Source organism: Ciconia boyciana, chromosome 24 (assembly GCF_034638445.1).
Source record: "Ciconia boyciana chromosome 24, ASM3463844v1, whole genome shotgun sequence".
NCBI lineage: Eukaryota > Metazoa > Chordata > Aves > Ciconiiformes > Ciconiidae > Ciconia > Ciconia boyciana.
In genome coordinates, this window is record NC_132957.1 from 849,889 (window position 1) to 867,962 (window position 18,074).

The 18,074-nt window shown below is 69.3% G+C and overlaps 2 protein-coding genes across 5 annotated transcripts; both read left to right on the forward strand.

Annotated features, from left to right (window-relative positions):
- Positions 1–528: 528 nt before the first annotated feature.
- On the forward strand, positions 529–10,661 carry MFSD12 (major facilitator superfamily domain containing 12). The gene is made up of 10 exons (XM_072845244.1): positions 529–889; positions 5,435–5,645; positions 6,631–6,754; positions 7,001–7,198; positions 7,469–7,561; positions 7,654–7,746; positions 8,471–8,641; positions 8,868–8,962; positions 9,342–9,472; positions 10,150–10,661. Exons 1-10 carry the CDS (start codon positions 598–600, stop codon positions 10,242–10,244), a joined length of 1,503 nt encoding a protein of 500 aa, XP_072701345.1. The 5' UTR covers positions 529–597; the 3' UTR covers positions 10,245–10,661.
- A 1,800-nt stretch (positions 10,662–12,461) lies between these two features.
- LOC140643642 (uncharacterized) lies at positions 12,462–17,917 on the forward strand. 4 transcript variants are annotated; one of them, XM_072845723.1, is made up of 12 exons: positions 12,463–13,827; positions 14,696–14,827; positions 14,985–15,069; positions 15,285–15,458; positions 15,560–15,658; positions 15,800–15,871; positions 15,987–16,046; positions 16,354–16,417; positions 16,711–16,782; positions 16,954–17,035; positions 17,296–17,403; positions 17,475–17,629. In XM_072845723.1, exons 1-12 carry the CDS (start codon positions 13,313–13,315, stop codon positions 17,488–17,490), a joined length of 1,479 nt encoding a protein of 492 aa, XP_072701824.1. In that variant the 5' UTR covers positions 12,463–13,312; the 3' UTR covers positions 17,491–17,629. The 4 variants fall into 4 exon arrangements, with proteins under 4 accessions (XP_072701825.1, XP_072701822.1, XP_072701823.1 ...); XM_072845724.1 differs by lacking the exon at positions 17,296–17,403 and having other exon boundaries at positions 12,462–13,827; XM_072845721.1 differs by lacking the exons at positions 16,954–17,035; positions 17,296–17,403 and having other exon boundaries at positions 12,462–13,827; positions 17,475–17,917.
- The last annotated feature ends 157 nt before the right edge of the window (positions 17,918–18,074 follow it).

The window sequence follows — 18,074 nt, forward strand, 5'->3', positions numbered from 1 at the left end:
TACTGGTCCCAGTCACCCCAGTACCTGCTCAAGAGGAGGTCCCAGTCATCTCAGTACGCCCACACTGCTCCCAGTGATCCCAGTGTTCAGCCAAGGGGTGGGGTCTCATGACTCCAGTAGTCACCCCAGAGTCCCCATGACCCTAGTACTCCCCCCACGCTGTTCCCAGTGACTCCAGTGCTGCCCATACTGGTCCCAGTCACCCCAGTACCTACTCAGGAGGAGGTCCCAGTCAGCCCCGTACCCCCACGCTGTTCCCAGTGACGCCAGTACCCACCCAAGCAGGAGATCCGCTGGCGTCATGCCAGTAGTCGCCCCAGCGTCCCACTGACCCCCGTACCCCCCCCCCCCACTGGCTCCGGTGCCCACCACCAGGAGCCCCGGCGCCCCCCGGGCCCGGCACCCGCGGGCACGGCCCGGAGCATCCTCCCCCGCGCCGGGGGGCGGCGGCCCGGCGGGGGGGGGGGGCGGGGGCAGAGCCGGCCGAGGCGGGGGGAGGGGGGCACCGGCACGGCGGGGCCGGGCAGCGCCGCAGCCCCGCCCCGCCCCGTCCCGTCCCGTCCCGTCCCGGGCGCTGCGGGCCGGCGGCGGCGCGCCATGGCGGAGCCCCCGGCCGCGGGAGCGGGCGGCGGCGCGGCGGCGCTGGCGCTGCGGGCGCGGCTGAGCTTCGCGGCCGGGCACTTCCTGAACGACCTGTGCGCCTCGCTGTGGTTCACCTACCTGCTGCTGTACCTGCACGCCGTGCTGGGCTACGGCCACCGCCTGGCCGGGGCCCTGCTGCTGGCCGGGCAAGTGGCCGACGGGCTCTGCACGCCGCTCCTCGGCTACGAGGCCGACCGCTCCGCCGGCTGCGGCCGCTACGGGCGGAGGAAGTCCTGGCACCTCGCCGGTGGGTGCTGGGGGGAGGGGCGGCGGTCCCGGGGGGGGTTGGGGGGGGGCGGCTTTGCTGGGGTGCTCTGGGTTGCGGGGTCAGCGCCGGGGAGCCTTTCTGGGGTGCCCTGGCTGGGGAGCCGAGGGAGCCTTTCCAGGGTGCCCTGCGTGGAGGGAAGCCTCCCTGAAGATGGGTGGCCCTTTCTGGGGTGTGGGGTGAGCCCTGGGGGAGCCTTTCTGGGGTGCCCTGGCTGGAGAGGGATGGCCCCGGGGGGCGGCTTTCTGGGGTGCCCTGGCTGGGGGAACCGAGGGAGCCTTTCCAGCGCGCCCTGAGGGGAGATGGGTGGCCCTGGCGGAGCCTTTCTGTGGTGTCCTGGGGGGGGGAACCGGACCAAGGGTGCCCTTCTGGAATGCCCTGAGCGGAGAGGGGTGCCTCTCTGGGCTGCTCTGTGGGGGGGGGGTCAGCCCCAAGGGTGCCTTTCTGGGCTGGGGTTCAGCCCTGGGTGCCCTGGATGGGAGGGAACCAGGGTGCCCTGCGTGGAGAGAAGCCTCCCTGAAGATGGGTGGCCCTGGGGGAGCCTTTCTGGGTGCAGGATCAGTCCCGGGAGTGCCTTTCTGGGGTGGGGGGTCAGCCCCAGGGAAGCCTTCCTGGAGCCTCCTGCCTGGAGGGGGAAACAGCCCCCATGGCAGTGAGGTGGGGACTGGGTCCCCCCCAGATGGAGAGGGGCAGCCCCAGGGGCAAGCAGAATTGGGTGCCCTGGGGTGGAAGGGAGCAGCCCCCCTGTGGAAGGGAGCTGCCCTGGGGGGGCTTTCCTGGGTGCCCTGTAGGGAGGGTGAACCACCCTAGGCAACGTCAGGGCTGGGACGGCAGTGCCCTGGGTGGGGGGAGATGGGCCTGGGGTGCCCTGTGTGGAGGGGGACAGACCGGGAGGTGCCTTTCTGGGTGCCCCATATGGAGAGACAGCATCCCCCATGGCAGTGAGGTGGTGACTGGGGTGCCCCACGTGTAGGGCACAGCCCTGGGGGGGACAGCAGGGTGCTCCGGGATGCCCCAGACTTGGGTGGCTGAACCCAGGTGGGGAAGGGGCACTGCAGTGTCCCCGTCCTGCCTGGGCACTGTCCCCATCTCAGTGGCCCGTGCCCGCGGCGGCAGGGGCTGGCTGGGCGCTCGCAGCCCGCGGCTCCCCGCTGTCCCTCGGGCCATCCCTGTGTGGTGGCGGGGGGCTGCAGGGTGTCCCTGCGCGGGGTGGCATTGAGTCGGGGTGAGAGCTGTGCGCTTAGCCGGTCGATGCTACAGCAAAAATGAGACCAACGGTAAAATCTGGCCTTTCCAGGGCTTTACCCGGGACTTGCCTGTGGCGGGGCAGCTCTCAGTTGTCCCCATGGGTGACCCTGGAGGCGCAGGGCCCTTGACCGCGCTGGGGCTGGGCACCTCACTTGCTGCGTTTGCAGGCAGCGCTGCCCGGCCGCAGCAGGGGAAGGCAGCCGGCGCCTGGTGAGTAAGGGCCCCGTGGGAATGTGGAGGAGGCACCGGCTTGGTGTGAATTATTAACAGGCGCTCGTCTTGCATCGTGCCCTGGGGTCAAAAAATGCAATGAAGTGCAGAGGCTGGTGGGGACTCCTGTGTCGGGGTCCCTCTCTGAGGGGACAGCGTGACCTGGAGAAGGGTCCTTGGTGCTGCGACCGGCACAGGAGGCTGCCCTGTCCCTGCTGACCTGGCGATGGGGAATGGGGCAGTTAGCATGAAGAAGCGTCCATTGACAGCCAGAGATAAAGACCCTCGATGCTTCCTCCCAGTAACGGCACGGGAACGCCTGAGTGAAGGCTAGCCTGGAGTGGACCCGTGCGAAGAGAGGACGGTTGTAGTGTGGGTGCTCTTATCTTGATCCTGAATTTATCTTGGCCAACCGCTTCGTGCAACCGAACGATAGCCTGATAAGGTGGCTGATCTCCCCAGAGTTTTGCTTGGCGAGTCAGGGAGGGTGTCGAGGGGGGCAGCTTCACCCCCTGCAGTGGCGTCAGCTAGATCTGCGCCCTAGATTTAGGGAAGTGGCTGGAGCTGTGCTTCCCCCCCTCCCCGGGCAGATCCGCTCCAGCTGGGTGCTGCATAGCGTGCACCAAAGGGGAAGTCCTGAATCACATCTTGCGCGGGGGCTGCGGCTGCCCCAGCCGGCTCCGCTCCTGGCTGCGGGGAGCAGGGCACCCTGCCCAGCCCTGCCTGCTTCAGCAGCACGGGTGGACGCTGCGTTTCCCTGACCGGAGAGTGGGTTGTTCCTAGATGTGGGGGCTACGCCACCACCTCCCTTGGCTGACCACGGTGCGACTGAGCGGGGCCAGCGAACCCATTGGAACCGGCTGTGCCGGTACCGCTCTCGGCTCACTCAGTCACGCTGCGGCAAGATGCTTCATGTGGGAGTGGGACGGCTTGTCTGGTGGCAACTCGTGCTCAGATCAGAGGAAACGTTGTGAAACCGCAGGCCCGGGGCAGGGGGTGAGATAGCACGAGTTGCTATCGGTGGCATCTCCCCACCGCAGTGCTGGGCTGCCAGTGCTGGCGGTCCTGGGCGGCTCACCCCACACGCTGGCCTGCCTGCTCGCCAGCTTTTTTGGGGGGCAGCTTCCTGCCGCAATGGGGTGGGAAGGATGAGCCGCTTTCTGCTGCCTAGGGCACCTGTGCCGCGCAGCCTGGCGTTCCCATGATCCTGCCCCGCAGGGCCGGGAGATGAGAGCCTGGACCTCTGCTGCCTGCCCGAGGGTGCTGCAGGGATGGGCAGGGTGGTCTTGGGGGGCTCCCACAGCCCCGCTTGGGAGAGTGGGGGGTCCCCAGGACCCCTCTGGCTCACAGTGAAGCCACGTTCGCTTGGGCAGACCCGGGTGTCGGGACGCAGCTCACAGCCCCGTGCCAGAGGAGCACGGCTCCATGGGGGTGGCCTCTTGCCTGTCCCTGGGGGCCATGAGGAGGAGGGAGTGACAGGAGGGTGTGATGGCAGCGATGGCTCGTGGGTGGGCGCAGGGCCGGATGCGGAGGCTGCAGCAGCCTGGGGCCCGCAGCTTCTGCCCCAGCGCGCCCCTGGGGACGCGGGCAAGTCCCTCGCAGCCCTCAGGGGACTGAAGAGCTCGGCCCTGCGGGGCCCTGGGAGCGGGGAGCGGGCAGAGCCTCCTCGATCCTCCAGATGGGCCTTGGTTAAAACCAACAGCCCTGTAACAGGGAACAAAGGAGGTCTGCTCTGGTTTGAACCTTCTTGGACCCTTCCCGTCCCGGTGGCTTGCCTGGGGCAGAGACGCCGCGGTGTGCCCGAGTCCCCTGTCCTTCGGGGAGCTCCTGGAGCACCAGAGCCAGCTGCGAGCCGGTGCAGGACAGCACCCAGCGCCCTGCCGGGGTCCTTGCTGAGGATGGATCTGAGCCGGGCTGGGATTGTCTCTGCCTGCCCTCGGCACAGGGAGAATGGCCTTGCCCCGGCCCTGCGGCAGCTGGGGTGGCTGTGCCACGTGGAAGCGATGGGAAGGAGGAATTGCCGTTCACAAGCAAGAGGAGGAGAAATCGCTCCTGAGGAGGAGGATCTTGCGAAGTCCCCTGGAGAGAGGACCTTGGGGACCTGGCAAAGCGGCTGCGGGTTCCCCTCAGCTATAGGAACAGGTTCCTGCGGCTCTTTGGCAGCGCTTGGTGAAGCTGGAGGCGTACAGGACAGGGCATGCGGCCGTCTCCGCGTCGGCGCCTGAGCCTCGGGAGCAGCGGAGCATCTCAGCAGATTTGCTCCGTAACCTTGTGAAAGGGGAGGGAGAAGCCAGCCTGTCCCTGCCTGCTCCACGCAGGCGTCCCCACGCCGTCACGCTGCGGCAGAAGGAGGAGCCTGGCTCTGCTGTCCCTGACTCAGCCGGGACCTTCCCATGGCTCAGAGCCTGGCGTGGGGGGCAGATCTGCTCCTGTCCCCCGCATCGCACTGGAGGTGTCCCTGGCCATCGCTCTGCAGGTGACTTCTGCAAACGCGGAGGGAGCGTGGCTCCCTCTGCCAGCCCCATGGGAGAAGGCACAAGGGGACAGATGGGCTGGCCCTGCGCCCGCAGGACAGCGCGGAGCCCTCCTTGGCCCTCGGGGTGCCTTATCACCCTCGGGCAGGCAGCAGGGCGGCGCGTGTCCTTGGGGCTGGTTATCTGCAGGCTGGAGATGGGAAGAGAAGCCCTCGGTGGCTGCGTGTCATGACGGCGTGAGGGTCTGTCCTCTGGCGTCTTGAGGGGGACAGAGCAGGTGTGAGACGGTGCTGCATTTCGTGGGGGGGAACTTGACTGGGGAAAAATCTGCTGACAAGTGTCTGTCTGTCCGTCTCACCGCTGGGTGCGAGAGGGAAGGACATCACCCCGTGCAGGATGGGGTGAGGGGGCGTCTGGGGCTCTACGTGTCTCACCTGGCTGGGGGAAGGTGCCCACCTCCCTCCCCAGACCTGTGGGGTAGGACCTGTCCTAGCAGAGGGCTGGCTGTGTCCGTCCGTCTGTCTGAGCTGGCTGGGTCATTGGGGTCCCAGGGAAACGGGGCTTGCAGCCTCTCACCACTCCACTCTCTTCCCAGGCACCACCTGCGTCCTCGTGTCCTTCCCCTTCATCTTCAACCCCTGCCTGGGTTGCAAGGAGAACACACCGCAGTGGGCAACCTTCATCTACTACCTCCCCTTCATCATCATCTTCCAATTCGGCTGGGCAGCCACACAGATCTCCCACCTGTCCCTGATCCCCGAGCTGGTGACCAGTGACCATGAGAAGGTGGAGCTCACAGCTTTCAGGTGAGCACGGCCAGACCTAGGTGTCCCCTGAACCCAGGGGAGCAGCCCTGCCTGCACCGGGTCCCATCGCTTGTGTGACGAGAGGTCCCCTGGGTGCCACGGGCCTGACGTCCCCTGTGTGCCATGGCACACTTGAGCCCTCGGTACAGCAGGACCAGGCCTGGGCTCTGTGGGTGTCCTGCAGGATGTGTCCAAGTGACACTGGTCTTCTGGGTTGGTGGCCCAAACGCTTTAGTGCCAGGAGGGAATGTCCTGATGCCAGGAATGTTGGTGACACAGCCCGTGGGGCACTCCCCTGAGCTGGGGGCACTTCTCCTTCGGGACCGGAGGGTGATGCTCACGGGGGGGAATAGATTCCCCCTGGATGCCCCCAGGGAGAGCTGGGCACGGGCCCGTGAGGGCTGTCCCGTCGGTAGGGATGGCCCCAGGGCGACGCTGGGCAGCGCATGCAGCTCTGTGCGTGGAGCCCGGCTCAGCGCCGCTTATCTGGCAGGATCAGGCTGCGGGAAGGGGTGTATATCAGATGTAGCAGGGCTTGGTTATCTGCCCCGGTGGGAGGAAGTTCCCCTTCCGGCAGGCGAGCGGGGACCGCAGCGCAGCCAGGCAGGGAGTATGTGGGGCAGTGTTGGGGTAACCGTGGGGCCAAGGGGTCCGGCTCTGGGGGCACCGGGTCGGGCAGCTCAGGGCATCGTGGGACAGAGGTGAGCTGTGACTGGACTGTGGACAGGCTGACCCAGAGCGATCTTGGTTTCCTCCCAGTCGTGCCTTGAGGCTTGCATTGGGCATGCTGGGAGGTGCACCAGTAAGGCTAATGCCTGGCCAGAGGCTGCGTGCTCTTGGAGGTGTCGCCTCAGCAATGACACTGGGGTGCAAAGCTGGCTGTAGCGTGCCTGGCTTGGAGGGCAGCCTTGGGTCAGGGTGTCCCCGCCGTGCCTGGAGCTGCGCTTGTCCCTCTGCGTCACCCTGAGGTGCTGTCTCCCCCCAGGTATGCCTTTACTGTCATGGCCAATATCACTGTGTACGGCCTGGCCTGGGTCCTGCTGAACTTCCAGGTGGACCAGCCTGACCACACAGAGCACCTAGGCATCCAGGATGTCCCTATATTTCGGGTAAGTGGCAGGGCTCAGTCTCTGGGGTCGTCTCTTCCCTGGGTGGGACATGGCTCAACGGGGGAGGTACTGGAGGGAGCAAGATAGCAGTGCCCTGAAATCTCACCTACCGCACTGGGCAGGGGCCGCACTGAGCTCTCCCTGGGTTTTTGGGAGCCCTTCTTTATCCACCGGACTGCTGGGGGGGTGGATGATGGGCAGGCAAAGGGCACCCCCTGCTATGCTCACCCCCTCTGCCTCACCCAGAACCTGTCCCTCATTGTGGTGGTGCTGGGGGCTGTGTTCTCCCTCATCTTCCACCTGGGCACCAAAGAGAAGCCGTACCCGCTGGGCTCGCTGCCCCAGCTGGAGGAGAGCACGCCCTTGCTGCAGAAGGAGCGTATGAGCCCCCCACGGCCACTGCTGATCTGGAAAGACTGGCTGCTGGAGCCCGCCTTCTACCAGGTACGGCTGCGGGCAGGGCTTGCGGTGCCTGTCCTGGGCTGCTGCCCTGCCTGGGTGCTGTGGGCATCCTCTGGCAGTGGGACGTGCCCCTGGTGCGGGTGGGGATGGAGAGATGGGCTGTACTGGGCACCCACGTACCACGTCAGGGGGGCTGTCCCCTTCTCGGGGGGCATCTGTGCCATGACAGGGTTGGGCATGGAAGGTGCCAGCCTTCCCTACCTCCCATCTGCACGGACTGAGCGGTGCTGCCCTGTCGCTGTCCCCTCACAGGTTGCGGTGCTCTACATGTCCACCCGGCTCATCGTCAACCTGTCCCAGACCTACATCGCCATGTACCTGACCAACTCGCTGCTGCTGTCCAAGGTGGGCGCAGGGCAGGTCCCCGCCTGCGTGTCGAGGTCACGTGGGCAGGGGTCCTGTGCTGATGATCATCTCCCTGTCCTCGTCTCCTGCAGAAATACATCGCCACCATCCCCCTGGTGATGTACATCAGTGGCTTCCTCTCCTCCTTCCTCATGAAGCCTGTGAATAAGTGGATAGGTCGAAATGTGAGTGCTGGGGGCCTGGTGAGGTTTGAGTCAGACCCAAGGAGAGGCCAGACCCTGACCGCACGAGTGAGCAGAGCACTCAGCACACCTGAGCCTGGCTGGAGAGCAGGGAGCCCTCGTCGTGCATCCTCTGCAGACGACCCCCTGCTGCAGCGTGGGTCCCGCTGGGACAGCGCGGGTGGTGGGCAGGGCGAGGGGGCCTGGGCCCATCCTGCGCATCTCTGAGGCTGGGGAAAGTGATGCTGGTCCAGAGTCAGCCTGTCCTGTGCAGCCCTGGCCGGGCTGGGAGAGCCCCACGGTGCCCACGGGAGGCAGAGGGAGGGTTTGGCTGAGCCGCCCTGGGCAGGCATGGGGTGTGGGGTCTGCAGTGCCAGCAGGAGGGGGCACTGCGGCGAGGACCGCTCCCCAGTAAGCCTCCACCTCTCCTGCTGGCTGGGTGTCCCCGTGCCTTACGCAGGCACCCTGCCTGCAGCTCTGCTGGGGGCTTGGCTCTTAGGCTGCGGCCAACGCTGTAGAACAGCCTGGACCCCTGCAAGGCCCTTGCTGTTTGGGGGCTCCTTGTTTAAAAGCAGCTGGGAGAGAGCCAGGGCTGTCCCCCGCGGCTCCTAGGCAGCAGCCGGCCCCCGTGCCCTCCCCACTCACCCCTGCCTTGCTGGGTGTCAGCCGAGCCGGGGGCTGAGCTCTCCCTTCTCCCTCTGCTCGTCCCCACGCTGGCCCGGAGCAGCTGACCTACTTCGTGGGCATCCTGGTGATCTTGGCCTTTGCCTCCTGGGTGACCCTGGCCAGGCAGATGGGAGCGGAGATCTATGGGGCAGCCGTGCTGCTCGGGGCCGGCTCCGCCACTATCCTGGTCACCTCCCTCTCCATGACAGCAGACCTCATCGGCACCAACACGGTACGTCCGCTCCTCCCGGCCGGGACGGACCGGGGCGTCACAGCGGGGCTCGGAGCCCGCGGGCTGGGGCGGTCACTGGCGTGGGACTGGGGGGCACCGGGGGTGCGGGCAGCCCTGTGCCCTGTGCTCGGGCTCTGCTGTAATATGGGCTCTGCCCATGAGAGGGCACAAGGCTCTCGCTGCCGGGCTCGGCGCAGCGGCCGCTGAGGTTTCCTCTCCCCCGCAGCACAGCGGCGCCTTCGTCTACGGCGCCATGAGCTTCACAGACAAGATGGCCAACGGCCTGGCTGTGATGGCGATCCAGAGCCTGCACCCCTGCCCGTAAGCGTCCCTGCGGGGCGGGAACCCTCCCAGTGGCAGCTCCCACCGCGTCGCCTGGGGGCCAGGCAGCAAATATCCCTTGTTCAGAGCGAGAGACACGGGTGGAAACCAGCTCTGATTTGTCTTAAATCTTTCCTCGACTTCTCTTCCGGCCCTTGGACGAGGGCTGCATCTCTGGCATGCACAAAGGGGCTGGGGATCTCAGTCTCCAGGGTGCTGCCCTCCCTCCTTGCCCTGGACCTTTTCCTCACGTCCCAGTTTGAACCAGTCCAGACACCAAGGACGTGGGACCACTGTCAGCAGCCCCAGAGCACTTGGGCAGCGTTGGGCCAGGCTCCGGTCCTGGCCACCAAGCCACGTCCCTGCCCTCTCCCTGCAGGACTGAGCTCTGCTGCCCTGCCTGCGTCAGCTTCTACCACTGGGTGATGGTGTTGGTCACCGGAGGCATTGCCATCGCTGCCATCGCCTCTCTGTGCTGCATCATGGTCTGGCCCATCCGTGTCCGCTACCGTGAGTGGAGCTGGGGGCACCGGGGCGGGGGGCAGGCATGTGGCTGGGGGCTCTGGGAGCCCCGTGTCCTGTGCCAGCCTGGGCTAAAGCGGAAGTGTCTTTCCAGATGGCCCCGGCTGCGGGGAGGCGGCGGGAGCCCTGTCCCAGCGGGAGGTGGCAGGGCTGGCTGCGGGGACGCTCGCGGCTCTGCCCGCGGCGGAACCCTCATGGTAGGCACACGGGGCAGGGCCGTCATCCCGCTGCTGCCGCTCCTGGCCCCGGAGCCGGGGGCTGCGCCTGCTTGCTGTGCCCTCCTGGAGGGCAGGGTCCACCCCTGCCTGGCGCTGGGGTGGCCGTGCTGACCCTGGCACCCCGTGGGTCACTGAGGGGCGGTGGGGGCTGCTCTGCGTGCTGGTAGCCAAATGTGGGGGTAGGGGTTGGGGGTGGGGTGCCCCTTGCCAGGCCAGGGACCCAGACACCAGTGCTCGGTGCCGGCTCAGCAGCTGCCTCTGTGCCCAGCTGGGTGCCCGTGTCTTGCTCTAGGGAGAGGACGGACCCCCCCCCGTGCTGCCTTGGAGACGTGCTGGGACCCCTCGTGCCAGTGGCAGGAGAGCCCAGAAGGTCCAGGCCAGCACGTGGTGGGTCACCCCAGCAGCTGCAATGGCTCCTAACCCCTCTCTTCCCTCCCATCCCCGCAGATGCTGTCTGCCTGCGGGGGCTGAGCGGCGCGGGGAGCCCCTGTGGTGCGACGGAGAGCACGGAGGGAAGGATGCGGAGCAGCATCGTCAACTGAGCAGGGCCCGTGTGTCCTTGGCCACCGTGGTGCCCGTGCTGGAGGGACCCCAGCCTGGAGGGACCCCAGGGCAGGGGATGGCACTGGGACGGGGGTGCTGGGCTCGGGGGGGGCAGGGGGTTGGCCCCTGCCCTGTCTCCCCTGCACTGGACTCGTGTCCCCCACACACACCCCCGTGCCCTGCCTGGGGACTCGTGAAGGATGTCACCCTGTGCTTGCACGAGTGTAACACTAGAAGGCCCTGGGCTGGGCCGCGGGGGTCAGCCGCAGCACGGGGGACAGGCACCCGGCCCGCGGTTTTAACCGGCTTTTGTAAGGTCAGTATGTACAAATGGCACTTTTTAAAGGAGGAGAAAAAGGAAAGGAAAAAAAACCACAACAAAACACAACAACAAAGCACCTCTAACCGTGGATAAATGCCCTTGCTGTCTTCCCTGGGCCCCTCTCCACTGGCGCAGGACCCTCAGGGCCAGGGCTCTGCTCCTGGGGGTGCGGGACCCCCATGGCTGGGGGGACAGGAGCAGGGTAGGTGGTTTGGGGCGTGCCCAAGGGCTGTTGGGGGTTTGACCCAACGGTGCTCCCCCTTTCTCCTTTATTCCTCCACGGCGAGGGAGGCCCCAGCACCGGGGGAAGCGGCGGGGGGGGGGGTCCTGCAGAAGGAGGGAGCGAGAGGGGCCCGCAAGATGGCCGCCCTCAACAACGATGGCGGCTGCGCCCGCAAACAAAATGGCTGCCGCGCAGCAGCGCTGGAGCCCGCTGATTGGTTCCTGTGCGGGTGTCCCGCCTCCCGGGGCAGGGCAACCAATGGGGCCTCTCCTTGCCTTAGCGGGGCGGGAGCCGCGGAACCGGTGCCAGATCCCGCGGCAGCGGCCGGCGGCGCTGGCGGGGCCGGGCCGGCTCCCCGGGCCGCTCCCGCCCTGTAGGCCCGGCCTGGGCCCGGCTCGGTGCCGCCGAGGCGCTGCGGCAGGGAGCGCCGGGCCGGGCCCTGTCCGCGGGGCCGGGCCGCTGGGCGCAGCCCGGGTCGCCGCTGCTCCCGGCACCGGGGGCTCCGGCCGGGCCCCTCCCCGCCCCCGCTGAAGCCACAGCGGGAGCCCGGGGCAAAGGCCAGGCCGCCGTGAGCCGCGGCTGCGTTAACAGCCGGCTGTCACGCAACGGCGCATCGCCTGCCGCGGGGCCCCGTGCGCCCGCACGGCCGCCCCAGGGCAGCTCGGGGGCTCCCGGTGCCGGCTCCCGAGGGGCCCGGCCCGCCCGGCCCCTGCGGCCTGCTGGCGGGAGGGGGCCGGGGCCGCGGGTTGTCGCCCGTCCGCCGTAAACCCTTCGCGGGGGCAGGCGAGGGGCGGAGGCGCCTTTCCCTGCCCCGCGGTCGGGAGCAGGAGGGGTCCGCAGCGGGTGACTGCCGTGTGACCGTGAGTCACCCGCGTCACCCCGGGGCGAGGGGGCCGTGGGGCCGGGACACGGCGGGCAGGCGGTGCCGCTGTCTGGCGGGGCCTTCCTCGGCCCGTGGGCCGGCCGGAGCCGAGGGTGAGGCCGCCGCGGCCCGGCAGGCCCGGGGGGGGGGACACACACACGACGGGAGCCCTGGGAGCGCTCCGCTCGCCCGGGGGGCCCTGGCCGGGCACCCGCCCCCGGCCCGCCCGCGCCCTCGTCCCCACGGCCTGAGCCCGGCACGGTGCCGTCAGGCAGGGCAGGGGGCTCGGGAGGGCGCGGGGTGGCACCGGGACCCCCCCAGCGAGGCGGGGCCGAGGCGTGCGGCTCCGCGGGGCTGGCTGCACCCCGGGTGCGGGCGCTGTCCCCCGCGGTGCGTGCGTGCCCACGCGTGCGCGCCCGGGCCGGCGAGCGCTGCTGCGGGCGCGGGGTGCTCGCACACGCATGTGCGTGGACGGGTGCGTGCGGGGCCGGCCTCCGCGTGCCGGGCACGTGGGCGTGGGGCTGCGAGGGACAGGGCCTGCGGGAGCGCGTGTGTGCGCGGGGGGGGCCGTTTGGGCGAGGGGGTGTCTGTGTGAGTGGGCAGCGGGGGTGTAAGCGATGGGTGTGAACGTGTGCGATGCGTGCGTGCGAGGCTGCACGTGCCTGCGCACCGGGGTGCGTGGGGGTGCGTCGGGGGAGGTGAGCGGTTTGTGTGTTGCGTGTGCAGAGGGTGGGTGTGACGGGGGGGTGCGGGCAAGTGCAGCTGGTGACACCGTGTGTGCCTGGAGCGCGGGGGGGAATGGGGCCGAGTCCTGGGGGGACAGAGCCGTGGGGGGGGGCTGCAGCACCCCGTGCCGCGCTGCCGGCCCGGGCCGGGCTGTTCGCGGGGTTTATGGCTGTTCCCCGCAGCCAGCTGGGGCTGCGGGAAAGGCTTTATCAGTGTGGGTCCAGAGAGCAAGGCCTCAGCCAGGGCGGGGGCCGGGTGGCCTTGGCACGTGCCCCAGCACCCCGCAGGGAGGGCGAGGGCCTCTCCCCAACCGGCCGCCCGGACCCTCGGCTCTGCTCAGCCCCCCCCCAGCCCAGTCTCGCCCCTTCCCCACTTTTCTCAGCACTCTGCCTGCGCCCGGGGCTCGGCCTCTGGGGCCACCTTCTGCCCCGCAGCAGAGACCCCCGGGGAGGCCGGTGGCCAGACCTGCCCCGCAGGACTGCCTGGGGAGGGGACGGGGCACGAGGGACCCCCTGCTCGTGGGGCTGGAGGCGGGGAGCGGGCACCGGGCGGGCGATGCTGCAGGGCGCCTGTAGGCTTGCGGGGTGTTGCTGCTCTGGCTGTCAGCTCTGCCCGGGAGGGGGATGCATTTGCAGATGGTTTTGGGGGCAGCTGAACCACCACCCCACCGTCCCCCCCGAGGGCCGTGGTCACAGAGGCCGCAGAGCCGCACGCTTTCACCCACTGGGTGCTCGTTCAGCTGCTGCACGGCCCCGGCTCAGGGCAGCGCAGGCAGGAGGCACTGGCCAGGCAGCTCTGCCCACCGCAGCCACACCTGGGGGTGTTTTTTAACCCCCTCCCCGGTCGGGGTCCTGCACCGCACCGCTCCAGAGGATGCAGAGGGCCGTGGCCAGGGAGCCCCCCGGGGTGGGCAGGTCTGCAGCTGGGGGTGAGGATGCTTAGTGCCCCTTTCCACCCCTCAGGCTGCCCCACGGGGCTCCCGCTGCCGGGGGGACGCGTGGGCTGGTGCCAGCGTCACCCCGCCGGCACTTGGGCACCTGAGGGGCTCCCCCGTGCAGAAGCCCCCCCAGCCTGCGGGCCCGGCGAGGTGGGCAGGTGGGCATGGTGGCGGGAGCTTCCCGCATCCCACCGGGGGCCGGGGTGTGCGGCCCCGGCCCGCCGTGCCGCGGCGGTGGCGGCGATGCCCGTTCACCCGCCGCGGCCCCGCCGGTGCCCTGGGCTCAGCGGTGCGGGCTCCCACCCGGCCAGCCCCGGGCTGGTACTTGCCCCGACGCCTCCCTGCAAACCTGCTGCGGCCAGTCCCGGCCCCGCCTGCCTGCCCTTCCTCGCCAGCGGGAGGAGGAGGAGGCAGCCGCAAGCCGCGGACGGCTCTGCAAGGAGCGCGAGTGGGAGCAGGACACGCGCGGGGCCGCAGCGCGGGCCGGGAGGGGTCGCCGTGCCCGCCGCCAGGTACCGCGTGGGGTGGGCAGGAGCTGCCCGGGCGAGGGGGGCTCTGCTGCCCGCGTGTGGGTCCGGCAGCGGAGCCGTCTTCCCGTCCCCTCCGGAGCCAGCCTGGCCGGGCACCCTCGCCCCGAGCACCCGGAGGGACCCAGGGGCTGCCCCCCCCCCGGCCCCCGCCCGCGAGCGGGGAGCGGAGCCCGGCCTCTCCCGGGGCAGCGGGCGTCCGCCCCCGGCACTCGCCGGCCCCGCCGCCGGGGCAGGGCGCAGGCTGGCGGGACAGGGGCCGGGGGGGGGGGGGCTCCCGGCGCGGCGTCGGGGGCCCGTGTGCCGGGGAGGCGGCGAGGGCTGGGGCGCGGCTTTTCCCGGAGCTGGCAGCGCGGTGCGATCGCGCCGCTCCCTCCGCGGCCGCGGGCGGGGACCAGCCCCTGCCCCGCTGCCGGCACTTGCTGCCCGCGGGCGGCGGGGCTCCGCTCGCAGGCGGGCAGGGCCGTGCTGCTGGGGAAACTGAGTCAGGGGGCAGGCAGGGGTCTGGCAGAGCCGCGGTGCCTCCAGCCCGCTGACCCTCCCTGCGGAGATGCTGTGGTGGGGGGCTGTGAGCCCCGAGAGCTGGCGGGGGGCACCGGGGGCTGCTGAGCAGCCGGGCGAGGGGAGCCCCGTGCACCGGCAGCTGCGGGGGATCGCAGCCGGCGGCGTGCCACCCTGGGGCGGGAGAAGCATTCCTGCGACTGGGTGGGCTTTGCTGTCCTGGTCCCGGCAGGGACTGAGCCGTGTCCCCCCCGGGGGAGGGACTGGCTGGTGACACCGCCGTGGGAGCCGTTGTGGTGCAGGGACGGGCAGCATGGGGACCGTGCCCCCTAACCTGCCCCCTCTCCCCCAGCTGCGTGTCGGACTCGTCCGTCATGTCAGGGAAGCTGAGGAGGAGCAGAAGGGGGGTGCTGGAGAAGCGGTGGCAGAGCCTGGAGGAGAGGGGCAGCGCGGGTGCCCGGCTGGGGCACCCCGTGCTCGCCAGGTGGGTGCTGCACTTCGCCAGGGACGCGTCCCCGCACCCCAGCCCTCACCTCCCACCGGGTGCTCTCGCCCAGGCGAGAGGGCTCGATGCCCACGCGTGCGCACAGCGGGTCTGCAGGCAGCCCCGCAGCTCACCCCTGCCTGCTGCTTCCTGCCAGATCCAAAACCTGTGACCCCTCCTTCTGCAAGGAGACAGAACGGGCTGCAGCAGCCGCGGGGAGGCAGGGACACCCGTCCCCGTCGGTGAGTCTGGGAGCACCAGGGCCCAGGAGGGGGGACCAGCCCCAGCGCCGCAGTCTTGGCGGGAGGCTCTCTGCTGGGTGGGTGCCAAAGGAGGGCCCGTCCTGGTTTTGTGGCAGAGGTGGTGACGGAGCGGGGGGCTGCGGGGTGCCCGCGGCGCCAGGGCTCTGCCCCAAGCACCACGCCACGCCAGCCCCACGTCCCGGCCTCCCCTGCAGCTGAGCAAGTGTGCCGCCAGCTACCGCAAAGCCTTTGGGGAGCTCGCTGAGCGGGAAGTGCTGCTGGCCTGCTTCTCCTGCGCCTGGCAGAGAGAGGTGCCCTACCATGGCCGCCTCTACATCTCCTCCCGCCACATCTCCTTCCACTCCAGCCTCCTGCTCAAGGACATCAAGGTGGGCTGGGGACGGGCACGGGTGCGGGGCCGGCGGCTCTGGCGGGGGGCATGGGCAGCAGCCGGGGACACGGTGACACTGCCTGGCCCCTGCCGGTGCAGGTGGTGGTCCCCGTCGCTTCCATCTCAGCCCTCAAGAAAACCAACACAGCGCTTCTGGTGCCCAACGCGCTCAGCATCCGCACAGCTGAGGGGGAGAAGGTGAGACTGGGGACGGGGACGGTGCTGGGGGGCAGCCCAGCCCAGGGCTATTTGGGGTGTTCTGGGCCCCGCGGCCGGCGGGCTCTGGGCTGTGACCAGGGGAGCAGCTCTGGCGCAAACCCTTTTCCCGCTCCCCGGCAGTTCCTCTTCGTGTCGCTGCGCCGGCGAGAGGCCACGTACCAGCTCCTGAAGTCAGTCTGCAAACACCTGCAGGTATGCACTGCGCCAAACCAGGGGCTGGGTGCGTGGGGGCTCTGTCCCCTCCCTTGCAGGGCCGTGGGGGTGGTCAGCACCCCCCCAGCACCCCCCTTCATCTCTCCCTGTCCAGGACAATGGCTGGAGCCCTCTGGCCTCCCTGAGCAATGAGGCCATCCTTAGGAAGCCTCGGGTAAGGTTGGGGAACGATCAGCAGGAAGATTTTCGCAGAGGGAGGTGCGGCCCCAGCCCCCTGGGCTGGGACAGGGATGGATGCAGTGGTGGCAGCCCCCACTGCCTGGGTGCCTGCCCCCTGGGAAGGCTTTTGGGGGGAAATGTGGAGTTGAAAATCCCCAGCCCAGGGCAGCGCAGACCCCAGGACCCTCAGGGCTCCCTCCTCAGGGCTGGCACGAGTCCCATCAGGTCCTGCTCGCGTCCCCGTGGCCATGGGGCAGGTGCCTTGGGGATGTGCACCACAACCAGGGCTTGTCCTCTTTCAGACCTCGAGCCAGTCGGACCTGGAGCAGAGCACCCCAGAGCCCGACAGCCTCCAGGAGCTGCCGGGTGAGTGGCTGCCCTGCAGCCCGCGCCCCCCTCGCAGCCCTGCTTGTGCAAGCACGCCTGTCCTCACCCACGTTTCTGCCCCACTGACAGCTCTCGGCTCTGCTCCCCCTCCCCAACCACACACAGGCCAGGAGGGACCGTGCAGCCCTCGGCCACCTAAACAGCATCTCCCGCAGCACCGGGGAGCACAGGATCAGCTCCTTGTGGCCCGGTGTGCCCCATTGGGTCCCCAGGACCCCCAGTCCCCTCCCTGATCCTGGAGCGCTCATTGCACATCTGCTGTTTGCACGCAGATGGGCCGAGCCCGACACCAAGGCAAGCGGAGGAGGAGGATGAAGAGGCAGCAGCGCTGGCTCTGAGCAGCGGTAAGTGGGTGCCCTTGGCAAAGCCACGCAGCCTCTGGGGTGGGTCAGGCGGCCCTGGGGAGGGGGATGCTGCTGGGCTTGACCCCAGGGCTGGCCCCCAGCAGAGCTGACCACAGGGGCCAGGCTGAGGCTCTCAGCATTCCCGGCACTGACACTACCTCATCCTGGCAGGGGGACCCCACACCGCGCTATGGGCCCAGACCACCACGCAGCTGAGCCCCCTCAACACCGTCATCCTCATCTACCTGCTGCTGTGAGTCCCCGGGACCTGCCTACGCACCCTGGGGCTTCGGGGCACCCCCTGGGTCCCCGATCCCACTGCACCCCGGCACAGGCAGGCTCTCCAGTGAGGCACTGGCAGCCCAGGGTTCCCCCAATCTCCTTTGGGCACCAGCGCTGGCCCAGCCACTGCATCCCCAGGGCGAGCGGACGGGAGCCTGGCCATGGCGCTGTTCCCACCCTGTTCCCCTGTCCAGCTGTGACTCCCATGCCTGACGCTGGCCTGTCCCCCAGGATGGTGGCCCTAGTGCTGTCCTCAGGGTACATCGGTCTGCGCATTGTGGAGCTGGAGCAGCAGCTGGCATCCATGGGGACCTGGCAGGACCTCAACCTGTCGCACCAGTGAGTGGTGGGGACACCTCTGTCCCCAGCGCAGCAGGGACCCCCCCCCTCACCCTGCATCCCCCTCCCAGGTACAAGAAGACATGAGGCCAGCAAGGACCCAGCCATCACCAGGACACCAGCCTTGGCCCCAGCCAGGGGGACAGTCTCAGGGACTGCTCTGACCCTTCCTCCGCCTCTCGGGAACAGCGGGGGGCTCCATCACCAAGTGCCTTCCAGCCCCCCACGATGCCTGGGGAGCCCACACAGGCTGTGGGGCTCCGTCTCACTCCCCCCATGTCTCTCCCCCTCAGCAGCAGCAGGAGGAACCCGGGCAGCTCCCGGGGGGCAGAGACGTGCACAGGGGCTGGCTGGGGTCAGGCACCCACCACCCACCCCTCCCCACCAAGGGGGGCGGCAGGCAGAGGGGGGCCTGCTGCTGTGCAAGGCAGGGACAAAGGGACAGACTATTTTATTAATAAAGATGTGACCCCCACCTCTGGGCTGGGGGGCCCCACGTTGCCCCTTCCCCATGGACATGTGGCTGCCTTATTCCTTAGGACAAGTGGAGGGAGGCTGTGAGCTCCCCGACCCCACGCAGGATCTGGGGGCACCCAGCAGCACCCTGCCAGGCCAGACGCCACAGGACAAGCACCAACCCGTCCCCCCCCCTCTGCACGCCCACCCCCTCC

Bases quoted from the DNA above. Each gene is read 5' to 3' on its own strand.
- MFSD12 (XM_072845244.1), top strand. From the start codon at position 598: ATGGCGGAGCCCCCGGCCGCGGGAGCGGGCGGCGGCGCGGCGGCGCTG. The intron at 5,646-6,630 runs GTGAGCACGGCC...GTCTCCCCCCAG, and splicing joins GTGGAGCTCACAGCTTTCAG to GTATGCCTTTACTGTCATGG. The intron at 7,747-8,470 runs GTGAGTGCTGGG...GGCCCGGAGCAG, and splicing joins ATAAGTGGATAGGTCGAAAT to CTGACCTACTTCGTGGGCAT.
- LOC140643642 (XM_072845721.1), top strand. From the start codon at position 13,313: ATGCTTAGTGCCCCTTTCCACCCCTCAGGCTGCCCCACGGGGCTCCCG. The intron at 15,459-15,559 runs GTGGGCTGGGGA...CTGCCGGTGCAG, and splicing joins TCCTGCTCAAGGACATCAAG to GTGGTGGTCCCCGTCGCTTC. The intron at 16,047-16,353 runs GTAAGGTTGGGG...GTCCTCTTTCAG, and splicing joins CCATCCTTAGGAAGCCTCGG to ACCTCGAGCCAGTCGGACCT.